This window comes from Cucurbita maxima, unplaced genomic scaffold (assembly GCF_002738345.1).
Source record: "Cucurbita maxima cultivar Rimu unplaced genomic scaffold, Cmax_1.0 Cma_Scf00018, whole genome shotgun sequence".
Taxonomy (NCBI): domain Eukaryota; kingdom Viridiplantae; phylum Streptophyta; class Magnoliopsida; order Cucurbitales; family Cucurbitaceae; genus Cucurbita; species Cucurbita maxima.
The window spans coordinates 1,738,963-1,762,514 of record NW_019272034.1 but is presented as its reverse complement, the minus strand read 5'-3'; the positions used below and the strand labels follow the sequence as shown (position 1 = coordinate 1,762,514).

The following is a 23,552-nucleotide window of genomic DNA, read 5'->3' as shown; positions in this document are numbered from 1 at the left end:
TTTTTTTTTTTTTTTTTTTTTTTTTTTTTTTTTTTTTTTTTTTTTTTTTTTTTTTTTTTTTTTTTTTTTTTTTTTTTTTTTTTTTTTTTTTTTTTTTTTACGTTTCTAGTCTTGGAAAATTACATGGTTTCTAAACTTTTGATCGGTCTTTGATTTTTTTTTTAAAAAAATATATATTAGAAAAAAAAAATCCATTCCATATAAAATAAAATAAAATAAAATTAGGTTTATAAATTTATTTAAAAAAATTATAATAAAGTGATTATAAAAAAAGTTTGGAGAACTATTAGCAAATTTGAAGAGAAGTTTTTAACCAAATAAATTTAAATTGAGTTTAGAAATTAAATTATAAAAAATATTAAATTTATGTCGCATTAAAAATGATTACTTTTTTTTAATATCATGCCTTTATTATATAAGATTGGTCATATTGTTTTAGTCTTATCAAATAATTTTTACTTACGTCAAAGAAATCCTTTAAATTTAGATACACAGTTCGAATTTAATGCATTTATTTAGTAAAAAAAATGTTCAAATATTTTTTCTCTCTGAGCCATTATTTCATCGTTTTTAAACTTTTCAATGGTACTCCTTTTTTAAGAAAAAAATTGTCTACAATACCCTTTTAAAAAATAATGTACAGAAATTAATAGGGATGCAATAAATGGAGTAACAGGGATAATGTGGACATTTGATTAAGGCCTAAGATGGGTATAAATGAGTGCAGGTAAGAAGTTACGAAAAATTATGGGTTAAAATAATTAATTTTTGAAACTCCCAACTATTTAAGAATTATAATATTTAAATTTGATTCGTTAAATTTACATTAGATTCGGTTTCAAATTTCGAGAGAAGTACGTCACCGAGTAAATCCTTAACTCTTCCCCCTCTTACTAAGACTACAGAATCATCGGGTAAATCCTTAACCCTTCCCCCTCTTACTAAGACTACATAATGTTCTTATAAATTATGGCTAATACCGGTATATAAGTGATTTCAAATCCCGAGTTAAGCGTACTCTGACAACTTTACGTAAGGCATTTGGTTTTTTGGGGGTGATAGTGGAAAAGTTGATAGATAAGTCACTCTTACTGCCACTCGACAGAACCGTACATGAGATTTTCACCTCATTATCTTTCTGAAGAGATGTTCGGTTTCAAATTTCAAGAGAAGAACGTCGTGCTCAACATCTCAGGGTCAAACGTTAATGAGTACATTGAACTATATATGGGACTACGGTCCCTCACACCCGAACACAACGACGCAGTTATTCAAGACACACTATACTAATGAGCTATAGCCCGTCCAAATTAATAATTACAAGCTTCTCAAATAATTATCAGCTGTAAACTGAAATCAAATCAATCGTATTCTATTCATATCAATCAATTCCTAGAACGAGGGCACACGAACTTAAGGTGATTTATCATTCTATACATTAGAGAGAGAGAGCCAAAATGAAAGCTCAATGCATTGCCATTGTGCAGAACCATCCTCTTCATCGTTTAACGAAGCTCACTCTTTTCTGCAAATATTTAGAGTTAAAACAATTATTAGTTTATATTTCAAAAGGATTAATTATTTTATTTTTTAAAAATAAATTTACAAATGCTATTTATTAATATATAATAATAATAATAATAATAATAAATATTTTAAATTGTAAAAGATGTGTCCTCAACTAAGCACTATAGATTTTTGTGTTCTTTATTAACTTTTGACTTTTTTTTTTCAATTATATTTATTATTTACTAAAACCCCTTTATTAAGTTTTTTTTTTTTAAATCAAAGTCAACAAATATATATTTATTTTGTTAGTCAAATATAAACTCATACCCACCAGACTCTTTTTTTTATTTATTTAAATTATTTTTTATTTACTTTAATCTTTTATTTATAAATATATACGCATGCTTTATAAAATATTTTTAAATTAATGTAATCTATAAGAAAATAAATTAACTATTGTTTTGAAATTTAATTAATATATAAAAAGTACCTTAAACTACCAAAAAAAAAAAAAAAAATTACAACTCAAACTTTTTTTCTTTTCCTTGTATTATTATTTTTTTAATGGATTTTTTTTTGGAACAGTACGAGCCGAAAGAATATGAATCTTTAGGGGTGTTTAAATGATCCGAGAATATGATCAATCCAGATTACCTATCATAAAGGTTGTGGGTTCAATTTTTGGAGCTGAAATATTACACTCGGTTCGAGTCATCAACCTAACTAGCTCAAAATATTTTCTGGTCGACCAACCCAGATTACTTAACATGTACGATGGTTAAGTAAAATATTTTTAAATAATTAAAAAAAAGAAAACCCAAAAATCGAGGATTAATTTGTGAATTCTATTAGAGTTGTTCCGGTCATCAACCTAACTAGCTCAAAATTTTGAGCTAGTTTAAAAGATTTCTTAAACCAAACCCACTTTTATAAGCTTGACCACTACACTAAAACATAAATTCAAAAAGATATTAGAATTTTATCATCGACTATTGAAATAGAACGGCTAGAGAACGCACCTCACGTGCTTGACCACTACACATGCCACCCGTTTTCCACAAATCAACAATCCTCTCCGCTGCCTCTACCTTGCTCTTACTTTCCTTCATCAGCCTCTCAAATTCTTCCCTCGGCACTCGAAGCTTGATCTGCACGGGTCCAGTAGGGCGAGAGGCAGTCGACATCCCATCGGGATCCAACCGAAAGGATTGGAGGTCGGAGAGCGATCGACGAGAGAGCATAAGACACTCGAGGCGGTCGGAGGCAGACGAGCAAAGGTCGGAGCGCACACGCGACAACGGGCGATGGCTGCCGGGGAGAGGGGGCAAGTGGAGGAGGAAGTAGAGGGTCTTAGGTTTGAGTTGGTGGTGAGGGTCCAAAGGCTTGGCTCGGAGGCCGAGTTGGTTGATGGATTGGGAGTCATAGAGGAGGTGATTTGGATGGTGGGTCGTGACTTGGAAGGCTGTGGTTGGTGTTCTTATCTTGAAGGTTTCGCCATTGATTTTCATCACTTTTGCTGTTCTCTTGCTTCTTCTTGATCCTCTCCCCATAGCATTTCCCATCTTTGAAAGCTGCTTTGTTTGGAGTATCAACTCCATGGATATATTTATAATGGTGTGGTGGCGGCAATGGAATTGTTTAATTAGACTCTCTCTCTCATTTGACCTAAAAAGTGGGCTATATACTATCGTTTTGAGTGAAAGTCGAGGATTATGAGGTCCCATGTCGGTTAGAAAGGGGAACGAAACATTTATTATAAGAGTGTGGAAACCTCTCCCTAACATACGCATTTTAAAAACTGTGAATCTGACGGCGTAATGGGCTAAAACGGACAATATCTACTACCGATGGGGTTGGTTTGTTACAAATGATATCAGAGCCAAATACTGAACGATGTGTCAACGAGAACGTTGGGCCCCCAAGGGAGTGGATTGTGAGATCCCACATCGGTTGAAGAAGAAGAAACATTCCTTATAAGAGTGTAGAAATCTCCCACTAATCGACACGTTTTAAAAGTCGTGAGGCGGTTGAGAGCTACTCGATACAACAATAATTTCAACGTTCTGTTAACCATTTTTAAAAGTTTTTTTTTACAGTTCATTTGAAAAATTGTTATATATTAGGGGTAAAATTGGAAATTTCAAAAAAGTTGAATTTTGTAATTAAAACACTGCCCAAAATAATTAAAAGAAAATTGATATATTTAATAAAAAATGTATTTTAAAAATGTAATTTAATCCTTATAAAGGGTCGTCACCCTCGATATATTTTTTTTCTCCACCCTCTAAAAAGGGAGGCAATGGCTATATCAATAAATAAATAAATAAATAAATAAATAAAGGTTGAAATGATCAAATTATATGAATTTTGTCATAACGTGGGGGTTTTATTTATTTATAGATTTATTTATAGTTTCGGATAAAAAATAATAATTATTTTTGTCAACAATAAGTGGAAATTCAAACCTAAATTTAAAATTATGAGATAAAATGTTGGAAAATAGAGACATATTATTATCATTATATTAATTATTATTATTATTATTATTGGATATGGATGGAGAGAGATATTGAGGGGTACAAGTTTATGTTTAAAATATTTTATATTAAATGTGGGAGACAATTTTCAATTATACATTAGTTATATATATATATATATATATATACACACACGTGAATAAATTTCCACTCGGTTTTTTCAAGTTAAAAAAATTTATAATATTTAATATTGTTTTAAAGTTGAAACCCTTGCACGTGCATAATTTTTTTTTAGAGAAAATAGTTATTAGACTTTAAATTTTAAAAAAATCATTTTGGTATCTTTAACCTAAATTAAATTAAATTATAGAAATTATTCATGAACTTTATATTTTATTTTTAAAAATATTTCTAAACTTTTGGGGATTTTAAAAATATTTTGTTTAAAAAATATTATTAATTTTTAAATGTTACATTCATATTTTAATCTTTAAAAATAATGTTTAAGAAACTAATATATGGATTTAGGGTTTTTAAACTTTATAAATGACCTTTCTCTTCCTTTCTTCTCTCCTCTATTTTAATTTCTCAATTTCTCATTTTTTTTTACTTGCTTTTTCATTTTCTTTTTTCATTTTTCAATATCCATATTTATTTATTTTTTCACTTCTTAAACATCAATTTAAAATGAAAAAATCTCTCATTTATATACGTATTTTAATATAAAATAAATAATTTCTTCGCTCAAATAGTTAAATATATATATTTTTATTAAAATACTTTGTTTATCCTATTTGTACAATTCTTAAACTAATTTTCTTAACAACTAAATACATGATACATTCGCAAGAGTAAAATGAGAAAATATCAAATAAAAAAAAAAAAAAAAAATATATATATATATATATATATATATATATACGGCCTTTCCAACCTTTTTAACTGATCGAATCAACAAAGTCTAAGTAGGGTCCTCGAAATGGAGAAATGAAGATGATCCTAACAATATAGGAGTGAAATACTTGCAAATTCATGATATCATTTAACTTCATCTTGTTTATGTAATTTTGGGGATTGGAAGTTAGAATCCTTAGAAATTTAGAAATTTCAATCATTCTATTTTGTTTTAACATCAATCCTCAAATAAAAAGAGTATTCAATAACTACGAGTATTCAATATGTAGTTCAAAAGACAACCTCACAATCTATCTATAACACGCTCAAGATTAAGATCATATCACATCATTGAACATTGCACAAAGTAACAACAATTATAATGAAGTTCAATCTTTCTAAGTTTTGGATGAATCTCTCTCGACCCGGGTAAGGATTTACGCAATATAGATAGAATTGAAGATGATACTAGATAGTCTCAACATGGTTCAGTCTGTATTATACTCTTAACACAGATCATAGGCTAAACATAACAAAATCCCTCCAGCAAAGAACAATTCACAAATCCTACTTCATGAAGCTCAACTTTCTATAGCTCATTACAACAGTTAATGGAAGTTTATGTAATGTTACTTTCACAAGAATTCAGAAGGTGAATTGGCATCTGGCTTCCCATTGTCATCCAATTCCCCAGGATGTTGCAAATTCTGCAGAACTTGAGATGGCAAAGCCCCCAATCCATCATTTGCAGAGCCAAAATACTGGCAGAGAAGCCTTGCAATTACCCCCAAAATCTGCATTTGATTCTGAAATGCATCGGCTTGCATTTGCATCATTTGTTTCTCATGTTCGATCTGCATCTCTACCATCCGTTCTCTCCATTCCATCTCTTCTTCTTCCATTTTCTCTTCCATTCTCAGCCTCTTTCTTCTTTCTTCCTCAAATTCCCTTTCCATTCTCATCCTGTTCTCAAACTCTCTTTGCCGCCATTGAAGCTCCATCTCTTCAAGCTCAAGCTCTCTATTGTCCAATTGTTCTTCCTTTTCGTTCATCAGTTTCTCCTTCTTCAGCTCTGTGTTCTTCATCTTTTCTTCTCTTTCACCTTCGTTTTTCTCCCTTCTGAATGCTCTCTCTCTTCTCTGTTCTTCCCTCTTCGCTGCCATGTCTCTCAATTCCAAAACTCGCATTGCCACCATTCCCAATCGCCTGTTCAATCCAGAATCCTTCTTCGATTTTCTTGTCTCCAATATTGCGATTTCACCAAATCTGCTGCGTTTCCCCTCGTTTCCAATGGCTTCCACCGGCTCACGACCACCGCCATCGTCTTTCGCACCGCCGTGTTCTCTCGCTTTCAGATCTTCATCCTCTTCCTCTTCTTCCTCCTCCAAATCATCAGAATCCACTCCAATTCCGAATTCCGAATCCTCGCTGCCGTCGAAACCAACAGCAGCAGCGTTACCAAACACCAGCCTCTTCCCCTTCAAATCTAGAGGGAAATCTCCGAAAACCTCCTTGTATTTCATGAAATTCTGCCAGTGATTCTCACCGTCCTTCCAATTGAAATCGTCATCGGAAACCCTAATCTTCTGCTTGACGCCTAGGTATTGATGGCGCATGTTCTGGACCTTGATTGAGACGTCCCGCCATGACCAGCGAAAGGGGAAGCTGAGAGGATCGTGAAGGTGGTGAACGGAATTGACATGGTCAGCGATGGGCTTGAACTTCTTCTCACGAGTCTTGAGCTTGGCTAGGGTTCCACAGTTGAGAAGCTCCGAGTATTTGGAAAGAAGCGTTTCTTCTTCTTGCTCCGACCATTTCTTCCGCTTCATTCGGGCGGCTTGTCTGGAAAGTCCACACCCATTCCCAAAAGGTTAATTCTTTTTTTTTTTTTTTCTTTTTTCTTTTTTAAAATAAATAAATAAATTAACATCAAGTCTAAATTCTTTACATTTTTTTTGTTTAAAAGAATATATATATATATATATATCTAAAATGCTAATAAATTTCTATGAATAATAGTTTAAAAATTAATGGATGGAAAAAATAATATTTCAAAAAATTATATATCCAAATTACTTAAATTCTATAAATTCGAGACTTAGAATAAAGTAGTACGTTTATTAAGGTTACGATTTTTAAATATATGTCAAAATTGATTCTTACATAATTTTTTAAAAAATAAAACAAAATCGAGCCGTGGTCTTTTACAAAAATTTAAAATTGAGATGTTTAATAATTACGAGACTATGAAATTAAATTAAAGGGATCGGGATAATTATATGAATTTTATTTTTTTTCTCATTACAAAAGGAGTTATTTTTAGTTAAAATATAATTTTTTTTGGTTGGTAAATTTTAAAAAATTAAAAATTGAACAATAAATTTATAATTTTTTAAATTAAAAAATTCAGACACATAGTATCTTAATATAGATGCTATTCCCACACGTAATTTCACGGCATTTCGACGACCAGAGCATCGGGCGGTGGTATTTTCGTAATTTTTATCATCGGTTCTTTCTCCTATAAATTTCCGGCCACCGTAATTGATTTACATTCCCCAATTTTCCTCTATTGTTGCAGTTGAGCATTAACTTGCAGTTCCAGTTTCTTTCGCTTCGTTAAAAGTTTCTCTCAACTTGCATTTTCCTGCAGCAATCTCTTGTTTGACGCATTTTGTTTCGTGGAATTGAATCAATAATTGAGTTCTCCGGACCTTCCGGAACAGCAAATGACGCCACCAATTCTCTCGTTAGCTCTGCCGTCGGTGACTGGTCGAGTTCTCAGTATTCAATCCCACACTGTTCAGGTTTGTTCAATTGTTTTTGGTTGAAATCGACATAAATTTGAAAGTCAGCTTGTTTTGGTTGCCTCTATTAGGTTTCTGCAGAAGTTTCTTTCAGTTTTTTTTGGTGAGTTTGTATCGTTGGAGTTGATGTTCTTGTTAGGAGAGTTGTGTTTTGGAGAGAGTTGACTTTGATTGTTTATTTGTACTAGTTCTTGTATTGTTCTTGATTGTCTTTATTTCCATTCCATTAGTTTGAGTTAAATGAATTGTTCGCTTGTGTTCTGCCGTAGGGATATGTCGGGAACAAATCAGCTGTTTTCCCTCTCCAACTATTGGGCTATGACGTAGATCCAATAAATTCCGTGCAGTTCTCAAACCACACAGGCAAGCTGATTCTATTTCTTCACTCAAATGGTCTCAGAACTCTGAGGCCTAATATACGGTGCGATGCCTTTTGTCATTATGCATAAGTCCTGGTTTGATTTCGTAGTGTTAGTGAAAGTGGATTATGGTTCGTTTTGAAAATAAAACAGGATATCCGACTTTCAAGGGCCAAGTTTTGAATGGAGGACAATTATGGGACTTAATTGAAGGCCTCGAAGAAAATGAGTTGTTGTACTATACTCATTTGTTAACAGGTACTCTAGTTTTTCATTAAATGACTTGGTGTCCAGTATAATTTGGTAACTTTACAATATAAATCTTTACCAATGAATTCCATGTCGCTTCATGATAGCAAGGCAGAAAAGCAGAAATATGTCTCATAGACATTTTGAATTATGCTAAACTATTGCCATCTTTACGTATAAAGATCCTGCAAATGCATACAGTAGAATTTATTATTCTTATTTTTCAGCCAGTGTGAGTTTTGTTATAATATTTACTTATGGATTGTGCAGGTTATATTGGTTCCGTTTCTTTCCTCAACACAGTGTTAAAAGTTGTTGATAAGCTTCGCTCAGTGAACCCCAAGTTAACATATGGTCAGTTAGATTCAAATTCCTTATGCTTTATTATCTTTTCTCCTTATCCATATATATGTTTTGGTAAATGTATGAGTTCTTGGTATCCTAGAAGTAGTAAGCTACAAGGAAAATATTTTTATCAAAAACAAAAGAGAGAGAAAAGGAGAAGAAGAAGAAGAAGAAGAAGAAGCTCTGAGGATTATAATTTTCTAATGCATTTTTTTGCTCACAAGGGACAATCTTGGTCATTGATTGATGATTCATTATTCAAATCCCAGAATTTTTCATGTCCCATTGCCTTTATAGCATGTAAGAGAATGCTACCGGCAAAATTGTGAAGATTAGATGAAACTTTTGTGTAGATTTTTACTTTTTAAACTGGATGGAATTTATTTACATGTTTTAACAAGAAACCGAAATTTTGTAGTTATATGTTGAAAGGATTAATTTGTGAGCCACCTATTGAACCATGTTCTCATTATATTTAGTGTCCTTTTCCAGTATGTGATCCTGTGATGGGTGATGAAGGGAAGCTTTATGTTCCGCAAGAACTGGTATCTGTATACCGTGAGAAGGTAAGAAATCCAGCTCATTCTGTGTCCTGCTGATGCTTGATACCTCAATCATTTAATCTTGTCTTTAGTTAATTTTTTTTATAGCAATCGGCTATTGAACTTTTCAATGTTTCAGTGCTTTAATATCTGACCATTAAAAATGAAATTCCTATCCTGCGTTTAGAAGTTAAACAGTCATTTAACCATCTGCTATTTATATTCCCTTTTCCCATGTTCTTGACTATAAAACTTTTTTGATGAGTCCAATTCATGGCTAGGTTGTCCCAGTGGCTTCAATGTTGACTCCTAATCAATTTGAAGCTGAACAATTGACTGGGTTAAGGTAATTTAAATTACAGTGCAAACTGGTATGGTTGGCAGTGGAGAATGGGGTGCGGTATCTATTTCATTGAGCAAAATTTGATGTCTACTCTTTCTTGAAAATTCTTCGAACTTTGCCCCTTCCATCCATCAATCTTAATATTTCGGATTTTCCTATTTAATTCTATATAACAATTAGTATCTTCTTTGAAACCCTGGAATAAATTCAAATGAACCTCAACAGTTCTGACAAAGACTTGGCAGTATTCAGTGCTTGAGCATCCTTTTTTCCTTGCTTCAGATAGCGTTATTTGAGAAGCCTTGCTTTTTGCAGGATCCAATCTGAGGGAGATGGTAGGGAAGCTTGTAACATTCTTCATGCTGCAGGACCTACAAAGGTAAGAATTATGAATGTGTCTGGCCTGATAGACACTATGTAACTTTATTGCACTGAAAAAAACTATGCTATGGACCTCCCCCTTTGAGGTGAGGGGATTATCTTGGCGAAAAGATTAATATTTGGTCTATTCTTTTAGTAATAATGGAACAATTCTATTCTATTCGTAGGAACAAAAAGAAGCAGATCAATTCTATACTCGATAAGTACCAATACGCAATGGTGGATGGGAATTGATCCTATTTTTTATGAGTGAATGTATACATATTTGTTCATCATTAAAAAACCTATTCGGAAGAATTTTCCTTTATTCCTTCTGTTTTCCTTTTTTATGATAGTTCTTATTCGAGTGCATGCTCTAGTAGTCAACTACCATGAATGAGAGACACTGGAGGTAAATGAACCCTTGTAGGAGTGATTCTCTTGAATCTCGATCTTACGTTCTTTACTTATCAAGAGAAATGTTAGATGGCAGTTGACACATTTATGCTTGTCTCAGTTAGATAATTGATGCATCATAACCATAGTTTGGCAATGTGATTTGGACTATAACAAAATAGCTGGGATCTTAAATAAGATCAATAACGTAATAAAATATAATTACTGAGTGAGTTAAGGATTTATTTTGTAAGCACTTCAAACATCTTTTGTTTTTCAGGCTTTTCTCGACACTGTTGATACAAAATTTTGGATAGTAGGTGCTTATCTTTTTAAGAATTCCAACTTTTACAACTGCGGTCTTTTCTTCTTTAGGCGATTAGAACTTGTCCTAGCATAACACGCCTACCTGTCAAAACTTGGTTATACTTATACCATGAAATTTATAATTCCATCCCTTTTAATAAACATAAATACGGTTCATTCTGTGGCTGTCAACCTTTTGTAAATGTCGGACATCATTCTAAATGTTGTTTTCCTGTGCTATCTATATCTCTGTAATCTGATGTGTTAGTCACGTTAAACATCTCAGGTTGTGATAACAAGCATAAGTATGAACGGTGAACTTCTTCTCATTGGCAGCCATCAGAAGAATGAGGTGGAAAATTTTCATTTTATATTGAACTGAATTCTTGCAGTTTGAGATCTGTTGTTTTTTGGGTGCATTTTTTTAGTCTTGCAAAGCTTATAAGAAAATTGCATGAGCCCGAGAAAACTAATTAACCATAAACTTTTTTTTTTCCTGATGAAACCCAAATGACTGCCTGGTTAGATTGCCAGATGTATCATCATCACTGTCTGAAATAACGTAATAAACTGATGTTCCAAGCACATGTTACTTTCCTGTGTCACTTGTGTTTGCTTCATGAAACAACAGTTGACAATTTCCCTCATTTATGAACAATTTTTTTAATTATTTTTTATTTTGAGGTGGGAGGGAGAGAGAGGGAGGGATGGCGTAGGGAGTTGATGCTACTGGTTCAGGTTACAAGTTCTTCACAACTAAGAAAGAGAGTTAACAAGACTTTCAAAGGAAGATGAGCAAGGACTAATGACATTGGAAAGGACAATACTTTATTTCCATTCATTGACGTGTGGATGGTTCCAGCAACTCCTGTCAACACCCTAAACCGAATGTCCATCAATGAACTCAAAAAGAGAATCTTCTGTTCTTTGGCTAGGAAAACAAATCATAGAAAAGAAATCATATCACCAGATGATTCAAGCCACTCAAAATGCACCGGTATATTAGGTTTTGTCTTCCTTCTTCAAGCTTCTTTCATGCTACCGTGAGGGAAAGGTTCAACCTCATTCTTTCGTACTTTACCTGCTACTCTCTTCCTCCAAATGGGAGTTTTAAATCCTTAAACTAAGAAAATCTTGGCAGAGGCCCTCCGCCAACATAAATGTCAAACCTCCATTTTTGAGATCCCACATCGGTTGCAGAGGGGAACGACATTCTATATAAGGGTGTGGAAACCTCTCTCTAGCAAATGCGTTTTAAAACCTTAAGAGGAAGTTCGGAAGGGAAAGTCCAAAGAGGACAATATCGGCTAGCAGTAGACTTGGACTGTTACAAATGATATTAGAGCCAGACACCGGACGATGTTCCAGTGAGGAGGCTGAACCCTGAAGGGGTGGACACCAAGCGGTGTGCCAGCGAGGACGCTGGGCCTCGAAGGGGAGTGGATTGAGGGATCCCACATCGATTGGAGAGGAGAATGAGTGTCCGAGGACATCGGGTCTGAAGGGGGAAATAAACATTGTTTATAAGAGTGTGAAACCTCTTCCTAGCAGATGCGTTTTAAAACCTTGAGGGGAAGCCCGAAAGGGAAAGTCTAAAGAGGACAATATCTGCTAGTGATGGGCTTGGGCTGTTACAAGAACCTTCATTAGTCTTAAATGCTGCATCAACCAATCCCATTCTTTTAGGCTTTTATTCACGTTTTGCTCAAATGATCTCTTGAGGATTGGACAATTGTTATTTAGAGATGTCTCTTTAAGTTGTTCTTGACTTAAAATAAAAAAACACCCTCAAATGTTTTTTAGTTCCTTGTACGTGTAGCTTTACTTCACGAGATAATGACATTGAAAATACTGTCAAGTTAGACTCCTTCGTTTCCAGAACTGTTGGCGATTGTTAGATACCTTCAAGTTAAATTTTGAAGATGGGTTGAGTTGGCACTGAACACTCAAAGCCACTGTCATGGCAATTATGGTGATTTGATTGAGATTATAAATGTTCCCTCCACCCTCACAACCTGTTATACCTATAGGGAATGCTTGTGGAGGTTTTTGTTGAGTGTGCAATAGTGACCCTAAGAATACTTGGCATCGTGGAAGCTCTCACTCAAGTGAAGCAAAGTTTACAGGCCTTGTCCTAGTCGAGTTTCCCTTCACTTCCACTTCATCCACCTTATTTGTTTCTGACACCCTTGTAGCCCCTTTCTTCTATGCATATCGGTTGATTAGAATGTTGCCAGCATGCATGGTCCTTTACTTGGGAAGTAGTAGTTAATTTCGGTAATGAAAGATTTAACCCTTTTCTTTTCTTTTTCTGGTTACATGAATAAAGAAACTGATTTTGTACTTCTTTGATGCCTAACATGTGTTTTACTTAGGGTTTGCGCAGCTAACATTGGGAAATTTTATTGTATTTTATATTTTATTATGGTTTGCATTGCATACACTTGGTCTAATTGCAATATCCTAACCTTGATGTCATAGGGCCAATCTCCTGAACAATTTAAGATCGCAATTCCCAAGATTCCTGCATATTTCACGGTATGAAAATCTCTCTTCTAATTTCACTTGCAATGTTCATCTCCTTGAGCTGAGGTTGATGTCAAAAAGAAATTATTGTTCTATTTAAACAATGCATGTAGACCTCGTGCGTCTATAGATAAGAAACTTATAGAAAACTACCATAACTAGTGGGCTCAATCAAGCAAGTCATTTATCAGAATGTGTAGGAAAATGACCTCTCCTCTGGTACGATTTAGTGTTTATTGTTCATAGCATCTATGCAAGTTCTTGAAAAGAATATGCTAATTTATAGGCAGAATCTTTACACGTTGGTAGAAGATTTCTTTCTTTTCCTCTCTCTCTCAAACCATGAAAAGTAATGGCAATAAAGTAGGAAGTGTTAATTCCAGAAATTCCTTTTCCATCTCTAACTGAATTCCGAAATAAGATCCTTCTTGAATATCATATATTTCTGTTCGCTTTTCTCCTGATTCGTATCGATCTCAAACCATTGGTTCGTTTCTCATTGCATTGGTCCCATCCAGATCCTTTTCTATAGATTAACATGTCTTTGTAAATGCACTTGTAGGGAACTGGTGATCTTACGACTGCACTTCTTCTTGGTTGGAGCAATGTAAAGCCCCTAACTTAAATTTTATTGAAAATAGATAACCTCTTGTTTACAGTATCGTTCTCTTCAAATAATAGTTCGTTATGTTACCAGAAATATCCTGAACACCTTGATTTGGCGGCAGAGCTTGCAGTCTCAAGTTTGCAGGTTTTTCTTCTTTCCCTGTTTGTTTTGTTTCTAAAATTATTTGTTTTTCTGACTTTGCTCTACAAATAGAAATGTTGGTCATTATTCATGTGCGTTGCATATTATTATTTTGTGTCATCATTGGAGACGAAACATCCCATCAACCACAAAAACAACCCCAACAACTACCCTCTCCTAAGGAACTTTTGGGACCGATAGATTTTCTATTTTTAAAAATTAAGCTCATGAGCACTACTTCCGTTTATGTATTATTCAATTTTTAGAATTAAAATAGTAGTTTTCAAATTTTCATTTTTGTGTTTTAAATTTGATTAAGAATTCACATCTCAGAAAATTTATAAAGGCCATTAGAGATGTAGTCAGTTGATCAATCAATAATTCTAGTCACTCGGGTAATTTATGACAATGTAGTTTCTTTTGAAAGTTCTAATCTTTTTTTATGTGTCTTCTATTACTATCATGATAGAATTTCAAGCACATAATACAAATCTACTAAAAAGCACGAAAATGATATAGACAATGACACATCATTCTCTCACAATCTAGATATGAACATAACATTTAGGAGATCAATGAGATTGCTCTCAAAATTTACTATTTGTCTTGTCTATGCTTGTCCTTGACCATTCGTTGTTCTTAATAAATATTTCTACATAAACAAATTGTCAGACTCATTCATTTTGTACCAGCCACGGTTATATATATATATATATATATATATATATATATATATATATAAAACATACACCTTTTGTGTCAACAAGTATCTTATGTTAGAGGGTCTAATTATCTAGTACATGTTGGACCTCGTTGTGGTATTTGGGTCTTACACCTTTTGAGCCAACAAGTGTCTCGTGTTAAGAGTGTCTAACTATTTAGTACATATTGGATACACTTATGGTATCTATGTCCTGTTCTTAGATGCATTATAATTTTACTAAACCTTATCTCATCAATTCAAGTTCTCTGTGATTGTGAACGATTTGCAGGCTGTTCTGCATAGAACAATGAATGATTACAAAAGTGCAGGACATGATCCTGAATCCAGCAGTTTGGAGATCCGATTGATTCAAAGCCAAGATGACATTCGAAATCCAAAAATTAAATTTAAAGCCCAAAGGTACGATTGAGTTGGTGTTTTTCTCGAACAACATTTTAGGTACATTGCAAGACATCTCTAAACTTCTTTTTTATTCAGTTTCATAACCCCCGAAAAATATTATTAGTAATAATACCAATAATGGTACTGAATGGAGGGATTAAAGTTGAAATTAGTTTACGCCACCCTCCCTGCATTTACTAATATAATCATATATCTTGTTTTAAGAGGAAAATTAACAAATTTATAAACTAATTAAAAATCAATTTAAAAATTTAAAAACCAACTAAAAATCAAATTCTACAATCTTTTAAGATAATAAAATAAGAATTTATTATTTATTTTATGATAAACATTTGTTCTTGCGAAATAATTTGTTAAAATTAAACCAAAGAATATTTAATATAAAAATGTTGATGAATGCTAACTATTTTTATCCTAAACTTCCTTGAAACTTTAAATGAGTGTTAAGTTCTTATTTTCTAATTAACTTCGAAATTTTATCTCAATCAACATGTTCTACCTGTTGACTTTGTTTCCCTTTTTTGTTCAACTTTAACTAACACAAAGTTCACCGAAGTTTAAAACGCGGTCTAACACAACCAACCAAATACTGATAATTAAAGCAAACTTAACCCAAAATGCTAAAAGCTTTCAAGCATGTTGAGAATGTAAGATTGCCACCATCATCCTCTTCTCAAATAAACAATTTTTATACAGACTGTTATTTTTTCGGTCACCTTAACATCAACTCCGTAGAAACCAAGCATCTTGTTTAATGCACCAATGTAGGCCTTGAGACTTGCCACGATGATGTCCATTCCCGCTCCGATACCACTGCAATGGAACGATAAAAACATATCACTAAATATCGAGTCATCGATGTACTGTAGCCAGAGAAGAATATAAAACAGTAACAGAATTCACGTTGAATTTCATATGGGTTGATATCGGTTGGTCCTCTTAATTTTAACCAGCGAGTAAACGAGTCAACTTGCACACATTTTGTCTAATTATACAGAAGAACTCATAGGAAGTTAAATCCAAAGTAGATAGCCACCGTAGTTTGAACCCTTCCCTATATATAGGTGGATCCACATTGCCTCTATTCTATTTTTTATAATTGGTAGGCATCTAATTAGGTTTGCCCATACCTGAACCGAGAAAATGGAGCTAAGTAAAATATCTATATCATAGTTGGTCAGCTCCGTCATTTTCACCTCTCTATATGTATGTGCTTCTTATCCTTATATGTCCTTATACGTTACGTAATTTTTGATAGAGTGAGAAATGAAGCCAAGTCCGTCCTTTTTTTTTTTTTTTTTGCAGACTAGTAGTGATGTGGTTGTTCCTATCGAAATCTAGAGCTCAAGGTTGTGAACTTCGCCTGTTAGGTTAGGGGGAGAGAGGCTGGAAACAGGGAGACAACCAACTAGTTAGGTTAGGGGGAGAGAGGCTGGAAACAGGGAGACAACCAACTAAGCTTACAAGTACAATTAGTTGCAAGACAAAACGTTTAAATTCTCCATATAGGTTACTACCCTAGTTTGAATTCATTCCTTCTAAATCCCTTTATTTTTCACGATACTAATGGCCATCCTAGTCTTCTCAAGTTAAACATAAGGAAGCCTAGATCCAATAACAAAGAGGCAAAAGTACTTGAATATGATTGTATTTAAAAATTGTTAAAATATACAGTTTAGTCACTAATGTTGGAGTGTTCTTTCAATTTAGTCCCTTAAGTTTTAAATTTTTATTAATTATACCCTTTTATGTTCTTCCAGGAATGCTATATAGTCATTGGCAAAAATCAGAGAAGGAACGATCACCTCAGAAAATTTGGAATTTTTGCCAACTTAAATAGGAATGTGAGACAAACTTAGAAAATTTTCCCGCTTAAGCTCTTCTAAGGTTTTGTCTTAACTCCTTAAACATCATGCCATGTTGGTTAAGTGTACCAACAGACAACGAGATGGGCAAAATTGAAGAAATTTAGAAAATAATAGCTAAGTTTAATTACTTTAAATGATAGGGAAGAAAATGTATACCTAAACGTTCGTTGAACTTCTTCTCCAGCCGATGCATTAGTAGATAAGTAACTGTTGTCCCCTCTTATTACAACACGAGTAGTGGCAATTGCATCGATCCCTTCGGTGACAGAATTCATTGAATAATCGAGCAGTGTTACTGGTTCCTGCATTCAGAAAAATGGAAACTCTGTAATGTCGCATTCACTCAAGGACACAAGGACACGAAGCAAAGCATGCAAGGATTTGAAAGCCTGGTTGTCGATCATGGCATTTGTGCTATATTCACCAAATGTCACGGCATCACACGAATCCAACAAGCCTGCATTTTAAACTCTTTAGAGGAAAATAATTTCTTTGATTGTTTTTTGACTGAGCCATCTCCCATGCATTTCAACAATTCTCAAGAAACAACCATACAACTCCACAACATTTGGTTGCCAAGATAATTTGTAGGATATTGAATCCTAGATAGGTAGCCTCCATGGTTTGAATTCAATCCCTAACCCTTATTGATGACTAAGTCGACCCAAGGTGGTTTACTTTGGTGTTTTTTGACTGACCCAACGTGCTCTTTCCCATCGGCATCAAGGAGTTTGACAGTAGCAGTGGAAAGACCGAGAGTTCCACAGGTGATCTGCATTTGAGGTGCTATTGTCAAATGATACTATATGTGTATCTAAAAATAGGCCCAAACGACTTTCCGAATCTGACGATCTATAACAATATTTAGATAACCTGCAAATCTAGCAGCTTCCATAGAACAGTTGGTTGTAAAACCTCGTCAGATACCAACGCTCGAAGATCTGTCTGTAACTCTCTGGAATGTTGAAGATAAATTATGGCAAAAAGTTTAGAACAGGTTAAATGAAAAACTAACTTGATGAGTAGTTATTTATGTTCTTGAAACAGGCTGAATTATCCCAAATGGTATTTGCTACTCTACTATGTGTAGGAAGCAGGATAGGGAATAGCTCAGCAAAAGAGAGGGACGAAATTTTGAGTTACCTTCTTTTGTTCAGCTACTGCTTTGAAACGCCAGAATACGTTGTCAAGATTCTCATTGTCAAGCTCATAACCAAGCTGAAAAGACAAATAACATTAGCCTATTATAAAATGGAAATACTACCTAAACATTGAGGTTGGAGATCTAAATTTACCTCTAGAAGTCGACTTTTAAGGGCATGGCGTCCACTGTAAACGTAGTCATAATGAAGATGTTATTGGGATAGTATACTTTGAACAAGACACAGAAAGTGAAATAAACATATAAAGTCAATCCTGTTAATATTGTAAAAAAATGATTTTGGGCAGCACTACAACAGAACCACAACAGATGTTTGTCATTTCTTCTGTCCCTGAAAAACTATTTAGTTCCTTCGTACTGTTGCATTGTTGAACCCAGCTATAAGAAGATTTAGATCTAAAGAGAACAATTTTTCGATGTCTATTCTAAATATTTTGGAAGTTAATCTGACCTTCAACGGAAAATAGGAATGGGTTCATCAAGTCATTGTAATCACTAGGAGGATTTAATATTGTATGAGTTACCTCGAAAATCAAATATTGTAGAGTCACATAGAGATGGGGAAGAGGAGACCAGGAGAGGGGGAAATTTTATCGAGAGAAAGGCAATATCGTCATTTTCCATAAAGCAACATGGTGTACCTGAGTTTTCCTAGAACAATACCAGCATCATTTTGGATTGTTCGTAGCCAATGACTTCAGGGGATATGATTTCATAAGTACCTTTGTGCTTAAGCATCCCATCCTGCACCACAAAAGCAATGTTCAAGATACAATTGGATCCTAACAAAGCAGGGCAAACAGCCGACCGCATGTCTCACACAAATAATAATAATTATAATAATAACTCAAAACATAGAAATAAGAGCCAATCAACATTTTCATAATGAGCTTGAAAGCAAGACTATACATTAAAATAGTTTAAAAGAGTTCTCGATATGTGTAAGAGAACTTAGCAGCAGTTTAACAACTTTCTTCCTTCCTCTTGAAGGGCTTAAGATAAGGTTTTTCACACTTCTTTTCCAATCTACCAAATTGGGGAGAATTCAGTATAGTCTTCAGCACCTCGTAGGAAACACTCATCTTCCATTACCATCCTTCCTAACTTTGTTTTCTGAATTTCATTATCCAAAAATTAATTCGCAAGAAAAGGGGAACTAAAGTTAAAAATGAGTAATTGTTTGCCATAAATGTGTTGGAAACAAAAAATACTGGTGCTAATAGGAGTGTACATGGTCCAAGTTGAGTTGGGTTGAAAGATTTTTTTTGACCGATCCCAAAAGTTCGGGTTGGTTGGATTGGTAACCCAACCCAACCCGAATTTATAATCATTCGGTATAATCTTAGATAAAAAAAATATTAAAAGTCTACAAGCAAACCCAAATCAATCTATAATTAAAAAAAAAATCATAATAAGGAAAAGTTGTAAGTTCTTGTTCAACAATAATTGGTTACAAAGAAAATATAAGGATAGATTAGGAAATTAAAAAACAATAAAAATGATTAGTTAACGTTATAATAATGTGTTTAAAAATAGTATGAAATATTGAGGTATTTTTATATATTTAGAAGAGAATTTTAAAATATATAAAAGAAATTAAATAAAATAATATAAAAGAAACAACAAAAATTAAAAAACAATAAATAATGTGTCTAAAAATAGTATGAAATATTGAAGTATTTTTATATATTTAGTAGAGAATTTTAAAATATATAAAAGAAATTAAATAGAATAATATAAAAGAAACAAAAAAAATAAATAAATAAAGGAAACAAACAAAATAATAAAAAGATGATTTTGGCTTGAGCAAACGAGAGTATTCTAATAAACTCGGATTGACACTCTGATAGACCTTTACATAGGCAAGAATTCTTAGTGTAATTTATAAGTTTTGTTCGATTTCGGGTCCACCCGAGTTTTTTATCCTATGAACCTAAAACCGAACCGAGTCACTCTGAGTTCAGAAAAAGCAACCCAACCCCTATAATTCGGGTTGAGTTGGTTAGGATTGTCGGGTTGGATGTACATCCCTAGGTGATAGAATTCTGTAATAGTCAACTATAAGCATATAGGGTAGACTTCAAATCACGATAGGTTTCGAAAGATAAATATGAGAATGTGTCATAAATAGTTAGCTGCGAATAGCAAAAATCAAAATTGAACATGACAAACCTGGTGGATGCCACTTTCATGAGCAAAAGCATTAGCTCCCACAATTGCCTTGCGTGGTTGTACATTCAAACCAGTGTACTCTTCTACCTAAGGATTGAGTTAATCAATAAGTAGCCTTTATTGATAACAAATAGAGATATTTAATACAAAAAACATAAAAGAGAACTGGGGGAAAGGGAGAGCTACCAAATCTGTCCTTAATCCAAATTCCCAAATATACTTCGCCTCAAAGGAGGAAAAAGTCCAACCAGCAGATTTTAAAAGGAAACAGTAGTCATAAGAGAAATAAAATAAATAGAAGTTAGGACATTCATACCTAATTAGTAACATTAAACATCTCTCAAAGTACCAGTCCTACCCCTAAAAAAATGAAATAAATGCTCCTATCTCTATCCTCAAAAAATTGCCTCGACTCTTTCCAAGGAACCAGAAGCGAAACAGAACTGTCTAGCATCCAAAAGAATAATAAAAAAAAAATAACTCAAGGAATTTTTTTTTCAAGAAGCATTTTTTGTAAGAGAAGTAATTACCATCTTGCTAGTCAAAAAGATATGTCTTGAGTTAATTCCAGTACGAAGACCTCCAAGCACATGCTCTCCACGACATTGTAAGGCCATTACCACCTGAAGATTTAAAAATATGGTATAAAAAATGAAAATTGTGTACATTCATACATGCCATTTAAGAAGTCTACCCACGAAATATGAATGTTTTGATGTCTGCACAAACAGATGTTCTTAGAACAATACAACAGAAACATGCATACAGTCGCATGTAAAATGAAATATATAAACATTCTTAATTTCTCAGAATTTAAAATTTAACCTCTTTTGTAAATAAAAAACATAGTATGAAATAAGTACGACATATCGATTACCAATTAAGCTAGGTTGCATTGCAAGTCATCGTCGCTCTTCACAAAATAAAAATATGAATAATAATAATATGAATAAACACAGAAAAAAATAAATAATTGACTTGCCTCCTCTAGCGAAGCATTTCCAGCTCTCTCACCAATGCCATTAATTGTGACCTCAAGTTGCCTTGCGCCTGCACATGCCCCCTGCAAAGAGATGAGAAGAATCATAATTTGGGTATTGATTACGAAGTTAATTCTCTATATCATGCTTAGTGTTAATGGTATGTTATTCATAATCCTTGTAACTTTCCAATTATATTCGGATACTTACCAAAATTACAGACCTAATTTAATTCAATAAATAAAGACATGTTTAGGAGTGGTTTTGGAATTTCATCCCCTGTTTAGAGTTCTTGGGCATGAAAAAGGTGATTTTGGCCACATTCCCAAACACGTCATAAATAGGATTAAAAGGGAGGAAAATGCCATTACTTACTGCTACTGTGTTGGAAGTTGCGAGTCCAAGATCATTCTGGCAGTGTGTTGAGATGATAACATTATCAATGCCAGGAGTATTAGCTTTTAAATCAGCAATCAAGTTGCCAAATTCAACTGGCATTGTATAACCCACAGTATCTGGTATGTTGAGAGTAGTTGCACCAGCCTTTATCACTTCGCCCAGAATTTGATAAAGGAACTCTCTGTCAGATCTGATAGAACACCACAACATAAAAAAGAAAACTAATTTATCAACTTAAAAGAACTGCAATTTTATTTTAAGCAACGATGGCTAAGGATGTCGAAATCCCCATAGAGAAGGGTCCCTATGAAGGATCTTTTCTCGTCAAGACAAGGATGGGGATAGACACATCAGTCAGTGATTACACAATGAACAGTAAGAAGGCTACTAGCATATGATTCTGCTAATCAAAAATTGCAAACCATTAGCTACGCAAATCCAAATTACATAAATCAAGCATCAGGAAAACAAACAAAATACAAAGATTTACATATCTTACATCCTATTCTTTTACGGGATACAATAACAAATTACATAAATTCCCACTTCACAACTTCAAGCTTCATAAATCTGAACTTATTAACAACTTAATCCAAAATACCATTATGATGGAGAGGTTTTGAAATCATCAAGAAAAGTCAACTTACTCTCAGGACCAATCATTGAAACAAAAATTAGAAAATGCATGTAAATTGAGATCAAGATTGAACCTCCCAGCATCCTCGGGGCTAAACTCAACATCATCACAACCCAAACTTTGTGCAAACCGCACCATATTTCGAGCAATATCAATCACTTGCTCCCTCGTCTTTCTCAGCTTATGCTCCATATGAATCTCGCTTGTTGCTATAAACGTATGTATCCGCGGTCTCTTAGCGTACTTCACAGCCTCCCATGCAGTTCGAATATCATTCTCATTACACCTCGAAAGACCACAAATAACAGGCACATACCCATCCTCATCGACAGCATTGCCAACCTCTGCGGCAATCATCTTGACGGCCTCAAAGTCTTCCTTCGAAGCAGCAGGAAATCCAGCCTCAATTATGTCAACGCCAAGCTTGACGAGCTGACGAGCAATATCAAGCTTCTCTTTAGCAGTGAGGGAGGCACCTGGAGACTGCTCGCCATCGCGGAGAGTGGTATCAAATATCCGAACATAGGAAGAGTCAGGGATGCGATTAGGAATATACGGCGGACGTCTAATGGATGAATTCGATTTGGAATTCGAAACTACGCTTTCAGTGCGACTGCAGTAAATGCGAGACACATTGTCCGCCACCGTTCTAAAGGACAACGACCATGAAGAATTCTTAAGAGCCTGCAAATTCCGATTGTAACTCCGATGACAGGAAGGAAACTGAGAGTTCGAATGCCGAACAAAAAAGTGATTCGGACTCGACAAAGTTACCGGCACGGCCATGATAAACACAACAACCGCAAATCAAACAAAACAGAAATACTCTAACAAATCAAACAAGCTTCTCCTTCTATTTATCGCGCAATTGAGGAAGCAACTGATCGGCAATGAATGAAGAACAGAGAATACTTACAGCCGAACTCCAGCGAACATTCGTGGGAGCTTTTCAAGCGGAAATGCGGACAGATTTCACACCGACAAGATAGTAAGCTTCGCATGCATGGAGGATCGAAGTCAGAGAGAATCAACGTCGGATTGACGAGCTCTGGAAGGTTGAACGCATGCAAGGAATGATTTTCTAAAGCTCCACGTTTAGGTCATGAATACCAATTGGGACCGCAATTTGTCTTGAAACCGACTGATTTCTCGGTTTAAACGCTTTTATAGTATTAACATATGGGCGCTTTTTTTTATTTTATTTATTTATTTATTTATTTTGAATGTAATCTACGGCTCGTCTCGTCCCAAGCTGACGTGTCAATTAGGTTCCTAACGCTTACGTGTCGATCAAAAGATGAGGTGGATTTTTCTTTTGTTTTTTTTTTTTTTTTTTTTTTTTTTTTT

At 34.1% G+C, this 23,552-nt stretch overlaps 4 protein-coding genes and 1 pseudogene across 4 annotated transcripts; 1 reads left to right on the top strand and 4 right to left on the bottom strand.

Moving 5' to 3' along the window:
• Window positions 1-1,243: 1,243 nt before the first annotated feature.
• On the bottom strand, window positions 1,244-3,075 carry LOC111492930 (uncharacterized protein At1g66480-like). The gene is made up of 2 exons (XM_023142448.1): window positions 2,529-3,075; window positions 1,244-1,525 (listed from the first exon to the last, which is right to left on the bottom strand). The coding sequence occupies exons 1-2, from the start codon at window positions 3,069-3,071 to the stop codon at window positions 1,499-1,501; spliced, it is 570 nt and encodes a 189-aa protein (XP_022998216.1). The 5' UTR covers window positions 3,072-3,075; the 3' UTR covers window positions 1,244-1,498.
• A 2,117-nt stretch (window positions 3,076-5,192) lies between these two features.
• Window positions 5,193-6,752, bottom strand: LOC111492959 (uncharacterized protein KIAA1211 homolog). The gene is made up of 2 exons (XM_023142504.1): window positions 5,488-6,752; window positions 5,193-5,443 (listed from the first exon to the last, which is right to left on the bottom strand). Exon 1 carries the CDS (start codon window positions 6,707-6,709, stop codon window positions 5,516-5,518), a length of 1,194 nt encoding a protein of 397 aa, XP_022998272.1. The 5' UTR covers window positions 6,710-6,752; the 3' UTR covers window positions 5,193-5,443; window positions 5,488-5,515.
• Window positions 6,753-7,300: 548 nt separating this feature from the next.
• On the top strand, window positions 7,301-15,163 carry LOC111493128 (pyridoxal kinase-like). The gene is made up of 13 exons (XM_023142745.1): window positions 7,301-7,367; window positions 7,462-7,687; window positions 7,957-8,050; window positions 8,200-8,304; window positions 8,566-8,649; window positions 9,133-9,206; window positions 9,464-9,528; window positions 9,841-9,904; window positions 10,874-10,939; window positions 13,069-13,125; window positions 13,676-13,720; window positions 13,811-13,864; window positions 14,854-15,163. The coding sequence occupies exons 2-13, from the start codon at window positions 7,610-7,612 to the stop codon at window positions 14,992-14,994; spliced, it is 927 nt and encodes a 308-aa protein (XP_022998513.1). The 5' UTR covers window positions 7,301-7,367; window positions 7,462-7,609; the 3' UTR covers window positions 14,995-15,163.
• A 394-nt stretch (window positions 15,164-15,557) lies between these two features.
• On the bottom strand, window positions 15,558-17,163 carry LOC111493218 (2-isopropylmalate synthase 2, chloroplastic-like). Its single transcript, XM_023142864.1, has 2 exons — window positions 17,012-17,163; window positions 15,558-15,800 (listed from the first exon to the last, which is right to left on the bottom strand). The coding sequence occupies exons 1-2, from the start codon at window positions 17,161-17,163 to the stop codon at window positions 15,650-15,652; spliced, it is 303 nt and encodes a 100-aa protein (XP_022998632.1). The 3' UTR covers window positions 15,558-15,649.
• Window positions 17,164-17,190: 27 nt separating this feature from the next.
• Window positions 17,191-23,330, bottom strand: LOC111492891 (annotated as a pseudogene).
• Between the last annotated feature and the right edge of the window lie 222 nt (window positions 23,331-23,552).

Bases quoted from the DNA above. Each gene is read 5' to 3' on its own strand.
- LOC111492930 (XM_023142448.1), bottom strand. From the start codon at position 3,071: ATGGGAAATGCTATGGGGAGAGGATCAAGAAGAAGCAAGAGAACAGCA. The intron at 1,526-2,528 runs GTGCGTTCTCTA...AAATATTTGCAG, and splicing joins GTAGTGGTCAAGCACGTGAG to AAAAGAGTGAGCTTCGTTAA.
- LOC111492959 (XM_023142504.1), bottom strand. From the start codon at position 6,709: ATGAAGCGGAAGAAATGGTCGGAGCAAGAAGAAGAAACGCTTCTTTCC.
- LOC111493128 (XM_023142745.1), top strand. From the start codon at position 7,610: ATGACGCCACCAATTCTCTCGTTAGCTCTGCCGTCGGTGACTGGTCGA. The intron at 8,650-9,132 runs GTCAGTTAGATT...GTCCTTTTCCAG, and splicing joins GAACCCCAAGTTAACATATG to TATGTGATCCTGTGATGGGT. The intron at 10,940-13,068 runs GTGGAAAATTTT...TTGATGTCATAG, and splicing joins GCAGCCATCAGAAGAATGAG to GGCCAATCTCCTGAACAATT.
- LOC111493218 (XM_023142864.1), bottom strand. From the start codon at position 17,163: ATGCAGGAACCAGTAACACTGCTCGATTATTCAATGAATTCTGTCACC. The intron at 15,801-17,011 runs GTATACATTTTC...GTTCCATTGCAG, and splicing joins GAAGTTCAACGAACGTTTAG to TGGTATCGGAGCGGGAATGG.